General features: G+C 42.4%; 1 protein-coding gene across 4 annotated transcripts in view; it reads right to left on the reverse strand.

Moving 5' to 3' along the window:
• Window positions 1–16060, reverse strand: part of XIRP2 (xin actin binding repeat containing 2) — a 217077-nt gene that overhangs the window by 12914 nt on the left and 188103 nt on the right. For all 4 annotated transcript variants that reach the window (XM_075609168.1, XM_075609166.1, XM_075609169.1 and 1 more), the window contains 3 exons: window positions 3934–4038; window positions 3648–3720; window positions 285–403 (listed from right to left, as the gene is read on the reverse strand). In XM_075609168.1, the coding sequence (XP_075465283.1) occupies window positions 285–403; window positions 3648–3720; window positions 3934–4038 (297 nt within the window). The remainder of the gene's footprint in view (window positions 1–284; window positions 404–3647; window positions 3721–3933; window positions 4039–16060) is intronic.

Below are 16060 nucleotides of genomic sequence, written 5' to 3' on the forward strand. Positions count from 1 at the left end.
TTATATTTGTAATATTGGTGGGAAAAACAATATTTTTGTTACATTCAGGGATAGGAGATAAGTTTAAAGCAGAGGAAAGACAAAGATAAAGAATCATTTGTTCAGCTTCCTTAACATACAGTAGAGTCATTTTAATTAAAAAATAAATAAATTATACTGTACTACAGTAGTAGTCATTCAATAAAAAAAATTTTTTATTATTATCAGACATTATCTTACCATTTCTTTAGCAATATGCATTTACTTTGAAGATACAATATAGGAACATCAATTTAAAATCATACCTTTGCCTGTTTTCCTTGTGAAATAGAGTTTCCACTGGAGTTAATGCCTTTTTCCTTGAGAGATCTTTCAAATTGTTCCTTAAGAACTTGCGTGGAAATCTTTGGGGTTTCTCCATAAGCTGATAAAATAACACAAACATAGGTATTTGTTTTTAACATATTTTTCAGCTGAATAACAAAAAACGTTTCTAAAGTATCAGTGTGATTATATGCTGGAGTTCATTAAATAAACTCTACCACTTATGAATAAATAGCACTTTGTACAAAGAGATATGTACAGTATATAAAATGAAACAATAATAATTGTGTAGATTTATCTAACCTCACTAGAGGGAGAAGAGCTATATGTAGTAGAGTAATACAGGGAAAATGGGTCCATGCTATCAAATACGATATAGTAGTTACATCCTGAACACTAGGAGATTAATGAACTTGCTCAAGTTTCAAGCAGCAACCCTGTTTTTTCAGTTCCTGAGATACTTACAGTGAAGGTACCAATGTTCAGTACCTTCCAAGGAAAACAAAATGTCACCGTAAATGTCTGGCTTTACGCGGGCCTATAGGAAGCCACAACGTCATCAGTTGTGTGATACGGTATATTTAAAAAACAGGAAGTACAGTAATGGGGGGTGCCTTTACTGATAAGTATCCCAAAAACCAGGGGTTCACGGAGCTAAAAATAGCACAGTGCTGCTCTAAAGACTTCCTGGTTTCCATCTTGTAAGAAAAAGGGCGGGTTAGGGGAGATGGCTGTTCCAGTGTTCATTAATTCATTAATGAGATGTGCAATAGGTCTTGTGGTTCTTTCTCCCATTTTAAATAGAAAATGAGAGAACGCAGCAGGAAATAACATTTAAAGCAGCAGTTCCTTCTAACGAACGTGCTTTTTTTTTTTAAATGTATTTATTTTTACAGATTTTAAATAAGGGTGCTCTCCAGAGCTGAACTGCCCCAATTTCCACCCCGGGGACCCTGTTTCGAGATACTTACTGGTGAAACTACGAGTGTTTCTTCCTTGTTTGTTAAAGGGATTTAAAAGGCGGTCCAATAGGAAGCCCAAAACGATGATGTTGTGGCTTCCTACTGGTCTGTGGGACCCTGCGACCATTTTTATTTCCCTCGAGGGAGCACAGACACTAATAACTACACTGGTCAGTATCTTGGGAACCAGTGGATCCTAGAGCTGAAAATAATACACTTCCCCTTCGGAGGACCCGTGGTTCCAATGCAAATCAATATTAATCCAAACAGAAACAGAAGAGGTTAAATGCACACATATAATATAGAGGTCAACGTAAATCATTTATTGGTGAAACAAGACCAAGGGAACAATGTTTAGGGTACAAATAGCCCCCTCTTCAGGTGAAATACCAAAGAAGTGGATGTTTGTACCCCGAAACGTTGTGCCCTTGGTCTCGTCTTTTTCTATTTGGATTAATTATGGTGGCCGTTTTAAGGGGATCCTGCCACAGAGGACAGACTGCAGCACCAATACGCCATTCTCAGGCATGTAAGGCAAGCGTATGTGTTTTTTATGCAAATCAGTATTAGTTGGGACTGCTGCTATAAGTATTACTTTAGGTATAGTCGTGGTCAGATAAAGATAATGCCTGGCACTGAATTCACTAAGCTGCAGTGAATACTTTGCTCAGAAGAATAAAAATGGGCTGCACCTGCAGCATTATATCCAAACTCATGCTGAATTTTCTTTTATGTGGAGGAAATAAAGGCAGAGGCAGTGCATATATTTAAGAATAAATTGGATGTTTGATTAGACAGGAAAAGTATGAAATGAAATGCAGAACAGATTAGAGCACACAGCAGGTTATTTCAGTTAGAGAACTGATTGCCGTTTATTACTATGAGGTGGGAATATCTTTTTCTCTTGCGTATTTGTTTTTGTTGGACTTCATTTGCATCAATGTAAATGTACAGTAAAGGTAAGCAATATAAACAACTCAACTATATAGTATTAAAAAAAAGCTTGCACTCAAGGTAGATACATAGTGGTTTTATACCATAGGAAATATATCACATTGCAACAGCTTGCTGTTATTTTACATCTCTACAACTCCTACTGTACCTCTCCTTCGCCAAAACCCACAATTACTAGGAACCCTTGGGTTTCCTGGGCACCCCTAAAGGGTTCCCTGCAATTTTCAGTTCATTTGGTAATTGTAACAAATACAGAAGAATTTACAATGCATCTGATCCCAGACGCGCTATTAGAGAGGGTTCGGGGTTCCTTATAATGCATCTGATCCCAGACGCGGTATTAGAGAGGGTTGGGGGTTCCTTATAATGCATCTGATCTCAGCCGTACTATTAAAGAGGTTTGGGGTTCCTTATAATGCATCTGATCTCAGACGCGGTATTAGAGAGGGTTGGGGGTTCCTTATAATGCATCTGATCTCAGCCGCACTATTAGAGAGGGTTTGGGTTCCTTGCAATGCATCTGATCTCAGGCATGCTATTAGAGAGGGATGGGGTTCCTTACAATGCATCTGATCTCAGACGCGGTATTAGAGAGGGATGGGGTTCCTTACAATGCATCTGATCTCAGACATGCTATTAGAGAGGGTTGTGGTTCCTCAGAATTTCACAGTATAATTATAGGGTTCCTTAACCAAAAAAAAAGGTTGAACACGGTGCTAGACTCACACCCTGGAACCTTACAAATATAAGACTTCAGCTGCTGCCTCTTCTTTTCCCCTCCTGTTATTCCATTCAGTGTGTGATGCTGAACATTCACCCTATACTGCCTACTATTATATTTCCTTTACCCAAAGTTTGGCATGAGTAGCAGAGGAACATACAGATGTAGCCAGGCTTACTGTTTTTGGCACCGGGGCAAGACACGGGACCGCGACTGCCTCAGTGCTGGAGAATTATCTCTGCAGGGTCCACAGTGTGACCGCTTCACCACTAATTTCCGGAGATGCAGATTTCAGGTTTTTTAGCCATGGCTCTAGAGACAGTAAGTCTGGCTACATCTGGATCTCCTGCAATCTTGGTCTTGGGACCCCTGCTCAGATACAAAAAAAAGTGGGGTTTTCCAGCGGAGTTTGCTGCTTACATTTGTAGATTTCATTCTTTACCACATTAATAATAATCTCCGTCAAACAAATGTTATTTCCTATGGTCAAAGAAATTACCAACATAAAGTAGTTGTTTTATAAGATTAGTGCACTTACCAATTTTAGAGTGGATATTACATGAAGAGGATTACGTTGTTCTCTTAATATTCATACAACTCTTTTTTGCTCAGTGAATTTAAATGTTCAATTTAAAAGACTCTAATTTGCTACCTCAGTGCATTCAGCCTCGTAGCCATTCTAAACAAATTTAAAATTGTATTCTTACCTACTCCATCAACTTCTTGATTATAATTAGACGCTGTGCTTGTCTCATGGGTACTTTGCTCATGAACAGATACCTAGGTAAAGAAAATTATGGAGTTTAGAAAAAAGTGTTATTGAGAGCATCAGAGCTTCAATAAAAGACATAGAAGAATATAGTGTAATACAGCTAGAGACATCTTACTGAAAATGAGTACAAAGTTTAGTTTTTTTCCTGCAATTCCACTTTAGTGTATGCGTGTTTCAGAAAATATAAAAACTCAGCATGTTAATAAAAATGTGTACAATACCTGTTCTTTTTCAGAGGCTGAAAATTGAGTTTCTGCTTCAGATGCCTTATGTTCAGTTGCTTGGGTGCTGTTTGTGATTGTAACTTCATTGCTTCTTATTGTTTCCTAAACAACATACATTCGGGGGTGGGAGTTTAATTTGAATACATGAAATAAGGCTTTACAATTCTATTATTATGTATGCAATTCTGTACACAATATGCTAAGATAAGCTATTAAAATGTACTGTTTAACTTGCAACACTATGACAGTAGTTTACGTTTAGACTACTTACTGGCTGGATACATGCTGGATTTATTTCTCGGAGTTTGTAGTTCGTTGTCTACTGAGTTTCAAATGTGCTCCTAATCAATACTGATGTAATTAAGAGGAAACTAAATAGAATGGAAGTTCCAAGTTAACATAGGCAGTATGGATTTGGGGTTATTCATCGCAATGCTAACGCCATAACTGATTAGCAATTTACTAATTTGTCAGATCTTTATAAACAGAAATAAAGAGACCAGTCCTTATTAGAAATGCATTTATTGTCTTAAATCTTTCATGTCCATTGACTTATAAACCTCCATAAACAATCCTCTGTACAATACATGGAGACATAACTCTGAGCGCACCTGAGATACCTGGGAAATATGCTAATTTAAATCATTTGAATAGGCTTTGCATATTTAAATGAATTAAAGGATACTCAACAAAATGAGTCCCTGTCTCTCTCGACTTGGGGAAACTTAAAATGCATGGTGGAAATGGGTGATTTTTGAAAAATATATAGCCCTTTAAGGTCCGGCTAAACATTACATCAGGATTTACATTTTAGTTCGTCTTGCACATCTCTAGTCAGCATATGAGAACATAGATTTGAGAATCGAATGCTAAAAAGTTGTGACCCATATTTATAAAGCAGTGCTAAGCCATAAAGTACCATATAGTCCCAATGGGTCATAAGGCACTTTATGGATTAGCACTGTTTACTAAACATTGCCCTCTGGGGCTACCCACCATCATTTTTGCATTTTAAATGTACTTAGGAAGTTGTCTGGCAGTTGGCAACCTTCAGAGATTGTGCTAGCTTTTTGGGTCTCTAAGCGGAAAAGGCAGAGGGGTGGCCCATACACCAGACCTGCTTTTGTTTTGATGTCTATCTCTACAAACAAACTAAATGCTTAGATTAAAAGACTTGTTTAAGGCTCATGTTTAAAAGCACCCCATTTCTCAGTATGACAGTAACTTCCTGATATGGTACCCCACCACAACTGCCATTGTCAAAGGGCTAACCTAAGTAGCAGTTCAGGTTTCTAGACCAAACATCATATTACATTTGAATGGGATATTAATTGTAATGTCAAGTGGGCATGTGACCCCAATGCAGTTGTTTAGTTTGCTAATATTCTAGCACCACCTATAACAATGAGTAATGGAGTACAAATCTTTCAAACAATAAGTTCCACAAAACGTTTATATAGGAGACAATAGAAGAGATGTTTACATTTGGGTCATACAAAGGGTTTCACAGAGAAAACGATCATCAAGCACCAAGTTTGAATAGTTTACTATGACCAGTGGTGGGATTGGGCCGGTTCGCACCGGTTTGTGTGAACCTGTTCCTAAAATTTCACAAGTTCACCGAACCGGTTCTCTCACATGTGCAGGCAGGCTGCGGGCGGCATCTCCCGGCATCTCACCCCGGTATCTGTCCCCTGCATCTCCCTGCATCTCTTCTCAATGTGGCCAAGCGGCGTCAAATAGTGCCGCGTTGCCATGCCAATGGGGATGCCACGTGACGTAACTGCATCACGTGACGCCCATTGCTATGACAATTGGATGCTATGTGACGTCACGAAATTGAGAAGGTTTGCAGGGGGAAAATGCCAGGAGATGTGATGCCGGAGCATGCTGGGAGAGGCTGCCCGCCGCCGCCCCACTTGGTACTTTGAGATCAGGGGGAGATCTGGGGGAGCTGTGAGGGGGAGATGTGAGGAACATCTGGGGGACATCTGGGGGAGCTGTGAGGGGAAGATTTGGGGGAGCTGTGAGGGGAAGATCTGGGGAGCTGTGAGAGGGAGATCTGGGGGGCCAGAGGGTGATGTGAGATGCAGGGGGGGAGGGTGATGTGCGATCTCGGGAGGCGGGGGGGTTGGTATACCTGAGAAACTTAACACATGTCTAACATGGGCTCCTAAATGGACTACTGGACTACTCAAAAGCCTTGCACTATCTACTGAATGTTGGTGGAGAACTCTAAAAAGCAGCACACCAACCACTGCTCACTCTAATGGAAAACACCACAAATTTACAACTTGCAAACAACTAACCAAATTTCTACTCATACTATTAATCTCATTAGCAGGTGATATTGAAACTAACCCAGGTCCTCCCATTTCAGCTCTGTCCCATGCCCCTGAGAATTCCACCTTTAAATTCCAAAAAGGGCTATCTGTCGCCCATATAAACATCCGGAGCCTGCTGCCCAAACTGGATGAACTAAGGGCATGGTGCCTTATGCATAAACCCAAAGCCATCGTTCTTACAGAAACATGGCTATCCCCTAAAACCCCTGATGCAAATATTGCCATTCAGGGATACTTCATTTTTAGGAGAGATAGGTCAAAGAGAGGAGGAGGGGTGTTATTTTATATTGCAGACACCTTACAATTTACACTGTTAAATTGCCCACCAAGTCCACCCTCTTTTGAAACTCTAGTTGGCAAAATCTGCCTCCCCTTTTCTAAGCCCATCTTGCTCGCTGGCATCTACCGCCCCCCTAAAGCCCCTCTACAATCCTTGACTGATATCACCCAATTTCTTGGCTCCATTTCATCTCTGAATGAGAAGAGTGAGCTGCTAGTTCTAGGCAGGGTTGCCACCTTCGACTGACGGTCAACCCGGAGATTGTTTTTTTTTAAAATGGCACTGTGTTGCCATGACAACGGGATGCTATGTAACGTCACGCGGCGTCAAGTCGCCATGACAACGTGGCACCGCATGACGTCGTGACATCATGTGGCGTCTCATTGTCATGGCAACGAGCATCACGTGATGCTGTTACGTCACGTGACGTTCCCGTTGGCATGGCAACGCAGCGCCATTTGACGCCGCGCAGCCATATTGAGAGTAGTTGCAGGGGGAGATGGCGGGAGACTGCTATTGCTGGCACTATTGCTGCGTTAATGGTATATGGAATTATACCTTACATCATTTCTATTATTTATAACTAACGCTGATGACATTTGTTGCAAACAGAGTCGTCGCTGATCAATATTAATTTATTACAATGTTTACCTCAGTTAACTTTACTTGAGTTAATTTAACAAAGACAAGGTTACCTGTGAAGATTGAGATAATGTGAGTGGCTATCATCACCTCCATTTTGGCCTAAACCACCATTTTCTGAGTGTTTACTATATGAATGTATATTTGTCTCATTCGTGAATGAATGAACTGTGAATGTTTGAATCTGCAGAGTATCGCTCCTAGATATAACTAACCCTTTTTAATTCCTACAAAGCAGGCAAGAATTGAAATAGCATTCGTAAGCAATTTCTCCTAAGATATTCCTGCTGACCAGTGTAGTTGTTATCTAACAACTACAATACACATACAGGGCTGAACACAGTAACTCCCTTATGTCACATGGTTAAGAGGCCCACATTATGGTAAATTATCGATAAGAATATAGCAATGTAAAGCATATATATGTATCAACTAATATATTTTTGCATGTCATCATATCATCACTTATCTATAAGCCAGCCCCCTTAAGGGGTGTATTACTCATTTTGAAATGTATAAAAATGTGATACTAAGCAATATGTTTTCAGAGGCTTGAGTTCTTTCTGAATTCTTGTCTCCCAAATTGTGCCTTGGTACAGATAAACTCATGTGTTACGTTTTGAACCCTGTATTTGACTCATTGATCTTATTTCTAAGCTTTCACATACCTCATTGCTATCAAAAGGGAGGAACTGAAGCAGCTTTACTGTAAAGAGAGAGGGGGGGGAGGAGAAGAGAGAGAAGGGGAGGGGGGAGGAGAAGAGAGAGAGAGGAGGAGAAGAGAGAGAGAGGGAGGAGAAGAGAGAGAGAGGGGGGGGAGGAGAAGAGAGAGAGAAAGAGGGGGGAGGAGAAGAGAGAGAGAGAGAGAGAGAGAGGGAGAAGAGAGAGAGAGGAGAAGAGAGAGAGAGAGAGAGAGAGGGGGAGGAGAAGAGAGAGAGAGAGGGGGGAGAAGAGAGAGAGGGGGAGAAGAGAAAGAGGGGGGAGGAGAAGAGAGAGGGGGGGGAGGAGAAGAGAGAGAGGGGGGAGAAGAAGAGAGAGGGGGGGAGGAGAAGAGAGAGAGGGGGGGAGGAGAAGAGAGAGAGGGGGGAGAAGAAGAGAGAGGGGGGAGAAGAAGAGAGAGGGGGGAGGAGAAGAGAGAGAGGGGGAGGAGAAGAGAGAGGGGGAGGAGAAGAGAGAGAGGGGAGAAGAGAGAGGGGAGAAGAGAGAGGGGAGAAGAGAGAGAGAGGGGAGAAGGGAGAGGGAGGGGAGAAGGGGGAGGGAGGGGAGAAGGGAGAGGGGGGGGAGAAGGGAGAGGGGGGGGAGAAGGGAGAGGGGGGTTGAAGGGAGATGGGGGGGAGAAGGGAGAGGGGGGGGAGAAGGGAGAGGGGGGGAGAGGGGGGGGAGAAGGGAGAGGGGGGGAGAGAGGGGGAGAAGGGAGAGGGGGGGGAGAAGGGAGAGGGGGGGAGAAGGGAGAGGGGGGAGAAGGGAGAGGGGGGGAGAAGGGAGAGGGGGGGGAGAAGGGAGAGGGGGGGAGAAGGGAGAGGGGGAGGGAGAGGGGGGGGGAGAAGGGAGAGGGGGGGGGGATAAGGGAGAGGGGGTGGGAGAAGGGAGAGGGGGGGGAGAAGGGAGAGGGGGTGGGAGAAGGGAGAGGGGGGGAGAGAAGGGAGAGGGGGGGGAGAAGGGAGAGGGGGGGGAGAAGGGAGAGGGGGTGGGAGAAGGGAGAGGGGGGGGAGAAGGGAGAGGGGCTGGGAGAAGGGAGAGGGGGGGGGAGATGGGAGAGGGGGGGGAGAAGGGAGAGGAGGTAAGATACATGGGGGTGGTGTCTGTTCTCTAGCAGGGTTTCTAAGAATGTTACTGTGTTGCTTGTGTGCCAATCGATCTTGTCTAATAAAAACTACAACTCCCATGATCCCCTACCTGTGAGCATGTGCAGTAGAGCATAGGGCTGTGACCCGGATGTAGTAGGCAGTGAAGTGCACACAGATAGTCCCGTGAGAAATGCAGAGGATCTGTGAGTGATGTAGCAATGCGAACTCACTTACTGTGCTGCCCTGTCTGCAACAACCCGCCCACCCGGAGATTTCAGGGACAAACCCGGAGCCCGGAGAAGGGGCTGCCAAACCCGGAGTCTCCGGGTGAAACCCGGAGAGGTGGCAACCCCGGTTCTAGGGGATTTCAACTTCAATTGGCTTGACCCTAAAAACCACAAAATCCAGATACAACTCAAGTCACTTAACCTATCGCAACTCATTTCCCAACCCACACGGATAAACCTGAAATCGCATAACCATTCCTTGCTAGACTGGATTCTCTCCTCAAACCCCAGCAGAATCCAATCCTCTGGCATCCTTCCTGATATTTTCAGTGACCATGCAATAGTGTACTGTGTAAGGAAAATTAAACCGCCCCATTCAAGCCCTAAAGTTCTCCTCACTCGAACATTTAAAAACTTTAACCCACAACAGTTTCTGGATGACCTTACCAACTGCCCATGGCACAGAATCGATTTAATTCCTGATCCCGATTCTGCGCTCGACTATTTCCAGTCCGAGTTCTTAAAACTCTGCGATACCCATGCTCCATTACGCAAAATAAGGGTACGGGGGGCCCACCTTCCATGGGTTACACCTGACCTTATAGCACTCTACCAGTTCAGGGATGCCTTGTGGAAAAGCTACAAAGTAACTGGCACTACCAAGGATCTCAATCACTACAGATGCATGCGGAACATGTGCACAAGGCAAACAAGGCATGCAAAAGCACAATATTACTCTGACAATCTCCACCAAAATACATCAAACCCAGCTAACTTCTGGAAGGTTATCAACAATATATTCCAGCCTCCTAACCATCAACAACCAAGTAATATCACTAAGGGGGATATTACTCTGACAAACCCCACTGACATTGCAAATGCATTCAATGATTACTTTGTGGGGTGTGCCACTAACTTATTAGCGAAACGCAGCACAAACCCCAAACATGAATCTCATCCTGGGAGTATCCCTACAGTCCCACCCCCTCCCAACACTGCCCACAATTTTCAATTTAGCCCAGTATCTGAAGAGGAGATTACACAAGCGCTCCTCAAACTAAAACTAAGCAGCCAATGTGGACCCGACTTACTACAATCTAGGTTCCTACGACTTGGTGCCCCAGCCATTGCCAAACCAATTGCGTCCATAGTCAACTCTATCCTGTCTGCAGGCCATATCCCTAAGTCCTGGAAAACTGCCAGAGTTGTCCCAATCTTCAAAAGTGGGGACAAAAAAACTGTCTCAAACTACAGGCCAATCTCACTTCTCCCAATTCTATCCTAAGTAATGGAAAACTGTGTCCACTCCCAATTAAGCGATTTCTACACCAAGACAAATTTCCCTAGCCAATTCCAGTCTGGGTTTCGTCCTAAACACTCCACCATAACTACCCTGCTAAAAGTTTGAAATCCAGTATGGAATGGAACGGGGACAACTCACTGGTGCAGTATTCCTAGATTTTGCAAAGGCTTTTGACACAGTTGATCATGTTATCCTGCTTAACATACTCCAGAGCTCTGGAATAGGGAAACATGCTTTAAACTGGTTTCAGTCCTACCTATCAGGAAGATCCCAACATGTGTCCATCTCAGGCTCTAACTCCAACCCCCTGGATATCACCTGTGGTGTCCCGCAAGGCTCTGTTCTGGGGCCCCTACTCTTCTCAGTGTTCATTAATGATCTTCCCACAGCTTGTAAGGAAGCCTCAATACACATGTATGCAGATGACACAATCCTATATGCACACAGCCATAGCCTCTCTGACCTTCAACACATACTTCAGTCTGACTTTTTGAGACTCGAAAACTGGATTTCCCAAAACAAACTGTTTTTAAACACTGACAAAACTGTAACAATGGTATTTGGGACCAAGACTAAATTTGTAAAGCTTCCAGTGACTGAGCTCCTGATTAGAACCAAAGCTAACACCACCTTAACACCTGTCACTAGTTTTAAATACCTGGGCTTATGGTTTGACTCCCACTTAACATTCGGGATGCACATTGATACCCTGACAACCAAGACCTATGCCAAACTAGGGGTACTTTACAGGAACAAATCCTCCCTAAGTCTCCTGGTCAGAAAGCGTATTGCACAGCAGATGCTAATGCCAATTATTGACTATGGAGACATAGTATATGGCTCGGCTCCTCAAACCCACCTTACCAAACTTGACACCCTCTACAATTCAATTTGTCGTTTTGTTCTCCAATGCAACTACAACACACATCACTGCGAAATGCTCAAAGAACTAGATTGGTCATCACTAGAGTCTAGGCGCAAAGTTCACCTTTCCTGTCTCACCCTCAAATACTTTCTGGGCAAGCTACCCAGCTACCTGAAAAAGCTCCTCACCCCTACCACATGCAGCACCTATCACCTGAGATCAGACTCCAAAAGACTATTCATGGTCCCAAGGCTCAACAAAGTATCCGGACGTTCCTCCTTCTCCTTCCGTGCACCCCAAAACTGGAACAACCTACCAGAGACTCTCATATCCACCACCAGCTTAAGTTCTTTCAAATCTAAGGCTGTCTCACACTTTAATCTGGTCTGTAACTGTTTCATACGCTCATAATATATATTTTCTTTAACTGTGCATGCAATGTCTTGTATATAATGTATACCTTGTTCATTTATGTAACTGTATTTGTAACCATGTATTATTTTGTTTTACTCTGTGCCCAGGACATACTTGAAAACGAGAGGTAACTCTCAATGTATTACTTCCTGGTAAAATATTTTATAAATAAATAAATAATAAATAAATATACCCCTCTATTAGCAGAGACACATTAATATTTAGTTATTTTGGTGCAGAAAATAACACTATAGAGCACAAGTAGTGTGAAAAATGTCAGTAATTACAGCTGTACGGCTGTTAGTCACGTTCCAGGGTCGCAATTATTGCACGTGCTATTCCACGATGATTATTGTCCAAAATAAACAAATGTGTTGAGAGAGAACCTGTTGCTAACATTTCTGAATCCCACTACTGACTATGACCCTACATTCTTCACAAGTGAAGCTCTAGTTAGTTATAGATTCATATTGTCAAAACCATTAAACTAACCATATCATACAGTACTTCTGTTAAGAGCACTTTAAAGCTTTTGCTAAATAATTCCCATAGCTAATTCAGGCATTGGGAAGTGGTACATTTAAGGTGTGCAAGTATATATTACAGAGGGGTTTATTCAGACGTTGTGCCATAACGGAATGGAAGAGTAATTGGAATTGCAATTTGTGTGCTAGTGGGGAATGTAGTGTATCTTTTCTGCTGCTTCTCGGATGTATTGTTTTGAAAGCAGTCATTTATGAAATGGATTCAATTATTAGTTTAAATGACCAAATATGCCTGTGAAACCTCAATTTTCTCAGAGAAGTAAATTTTTAGTTGAGCTACAATATATGTATGAAAGAAAAAACACTACTTATTTTAGTGTGCAATCTGGGGGGGGGGGCGCCCCTGAGATTTTCTGGGGCAGGCGCGGTGTTTACAGAGGTCTCGAGGTCTTCCCAAAAGCATTTAAATGAAATGCCGGGGGACCGGTTGAGGCCTTTGTAAGTTCTCTTGTCTTTGACGGTGGTTCGTCATGACAACACAACGTCACATGACCCGCTGTGTCATTTGATGCCGGAGACAACGTAAGAGGGGGGACACGAGCAGCTGGAAGAGCAGGCAGGGGGGGCACAGTGGAAAAAATGTGTGCACCCCTGCATTATGGAATTATTTGCAAAAAGATATAAGCAGGTTTGAATAGCATGCATAGCTACAGTAACTCCATGGCTATGCATAGAAAGTAAAGTTCATATGGTTGCACTATGACTAAAAAAAATTAACTTTGTGTACTATGATTAAGGAGAAAATTCAAAGGTATTAAACTTGACATTGAATATTCATGAACATTCAATATTGTTAGTAGTCAGTTTAATTTACTACAGTAGCTTCAAGAGCCTAATTTACTAGCTGTGAATATGTTTGCAAAGGTGCAAAGGTGCAAACCCAATTTATCACACAGCTTACAGTTAACGAGAAGCACCCACACTTTTTTTTTTAAATATCTTTTTTTATTCAGGTGTATACACTTACAAGTCATACAGATAGATATATGTGTTGGTGTTCCCGCCGCGTTATATGCATATATATACACATATACATACATACATATACACATATATATATATATATATATATATATATATATATATATATATACCACATAAGATACATAGGTCATCCCGGTCTTTCTCACTTGGGTCAGGTCCCTGACCCTCGTGGCTGTCGGCCATTTTATGGTTCTCTTTCTTCTTGTCCCTTTTGTCTGTCTTTTGGGATTTTGAGGTCATATCTTTGGTTTTAGATAAGTATTTCTCCATATATTGGAGTCCAGTTGCACCTCTTCTTTAGTGGTAGTTTGTTTTAGGTAATTTTTCCATTTTTTTTAGCAGTTACTTTGTATTTCTCCTTAGGAGCCAACGGAGCTAGTTAGGATCGTGCCTCACTGCTCTGGCGCCATACCGGAAGTTGCACCCACACTTTTAAGTAAAAACTCAGGCCCATAATCACTAAATGGTGCTAAGTGTTAGCTTGTCTTAACTTCCATTAATTTGTATAGGATTTAGAGTGTGCTACACAGCGGTGCGCAAACTGGGGGCGCGAGACTGACTGCAGGGAGCACAGGGTTTACAAAGGCCCGCCCGCTTCCCGTAGGCACTTAAATTAAGTGCCAGGGCAGCTGCAGGGCCTCTATAAACCTGACTAACCTTGACTCTGTCGGCTTCTTAGACGCGTCGCCGTGGCAAAGCAGCGTCAAATGATGCTGCGAGGTCATGTGACGTCAAGTTGCTATGGCAACGTGACGTCATGCCACCGGAGCTGACGCCGGAGCCGAGGTAAGCGGGGGTCAGGAGGGGGGCGCAGAGAGAGAAAAATCGCCGGCAGGGGTGCGCAGGGAAAAAAGTTTGCGGCCCCCTGTGCTACAGGATAATACCTTTAGTGAATATGGGCATTAGAAAGCATGTTCTTTGTGCCATGATAATTGTTGGCAAATGCGTTTTTATGAAACAAAACATTTTTAAAATGGATAGTGAGGCAGAAAGCGTTTGGACAACTTAAGTCTTTTAAACGGAAGCGCAATTCAAATCATATAAAAGGAAAAAGGTTTAACTTTTCTTATAGCAGCGGTGATTCACTCATGATTATTGAGCATTTGTAACATTTTATACTGTGACATTTAAAATACCTTAATGACATACTTGTAATGTACTGTTACCAATGTACTTTAATGCTCATATGTTGAACCCTTCAGGTTCCTAATGAGAGGCAATGTGGCCCCTTTGGATATTGTGTGGGCTATATAATATCACCTGCTGCTAGGTAAGGTTGTCTAGCACAGTTTAAGAAAAGTAGTGAAGTACATAGGGCAACGTGTAAAGTATGCAGATGAAGTGTGCTTTTTAAAGTAAATATCCTAGGAAACTCAGAGTTATTTTAAGGTACAATATAGCACCTTGCTACCTACAGTATCAGCACCTGAATACTTTAATTTCAGGCCAAATCATTTATGGTGTTAGCCACAAACGATGTCATTTTTTTTTTTGTACATTTTAGTCATTTAAAAGTTTACCTTTTTTACACAGTAAAACTTTAACAGAAATGTGTGATCCATGGTGCGGAAATCAATTCCACTCCATCTGTTTTTCAGTTTAGATATTTCATAAAAGGTTGTAGTCTTTGTATCACTTTTCAGGGTTTGGTAGATTATACTCACGCAGAACACTCTTTGACATATAGTATTGTCTGCATTGTAAATGTGCTTTAATTTTACAATGAAAAACATTTGATTTTGATCATGCAGACATGTTACGATATTGTGGACTAGGGTTTTAGTTTGCTACAGATGTACCACTCACTGAATAAGTCGCTGGATTTATGGTCTGCCATGTTGGGGAATCAATAATCAAATGAAAGGGCTGAGTTTTCTTATATATTGCTCCACATGCTTTATTTAACTGGAATTGACAATGTTAAGTAATCTAATTGTCTCCTAACTGCACAACAAGAACGTCATCTACAGTTAGCCCGAATAAAAACTGACATAGTAGACTAATTATGAAAGTGTGATATCCATAATTGATTGTTAATGGACATTGATATACATTTGAATGTCAATGATTGAGAACAGCTACACCTATAACATTTTAATGAATAGACCCCATGTAATGTGTTACTGTGTCTAGATTATAGAACAAGGAGGAGACACACAGTATAACCACTAGGGCAGGTGTGCGCAAAGTGGGGGGGGGCGGGATTTTTTGGGGGGAGGCGCGGCGGTTGCAGAGGAACCGTGCTCTTCCCTGAGGCATTTAAATTAAATGCCGGGGGATCGCGTGAGGCTCTGTAACTCACTTACCGGGATTCAGAAGAGTTGCTGCAACACATCGCCATGGCAACGCAGCGTCAAATGACGTAGCGGTGACATGTGACGTGATGTCACATGCCCATCACCATGGCAACATGGCATAAAATGATGCTGCGAGGTCAAGTGACCCCGTTGCGTCATTTGACGCCGACAAACAAGGTAAGGGGGCGTGAGAGCGAAGGAGACCAGGCAGGGGGCCGCCACTCCAAAAGTTTGCGCTCCCCTGCACTACGGGATGAAAGAGTTAAAGAATGTAGTAATTTGCATTAAAACATGTTTTCATTGCTTACTTAAATGTCCTTAGGTGGCTATGCCGATAAAAAGACAAACAAAGAGCAAACATATTAAACCTATGTTATTTTTTGCCCCAATGTTTCACCAATTTTGCATCAGAAAAACATTATTACATTACTTCCT

This window comes from Ascaphus truei, chromosome 7 (assembly GCF_040206685.1).
Source record: "Ascaphus truei isolate aAscTru1 chromosome 7, aAscTru1.hap1, whole genome shotgun sequence".
NCBI classification, from domain to species: Eukaryota; Metazoa; Chordata; class Amphibia; order Anura; family Ascaphidae; genus Ascaphus; species Ascaphus truei.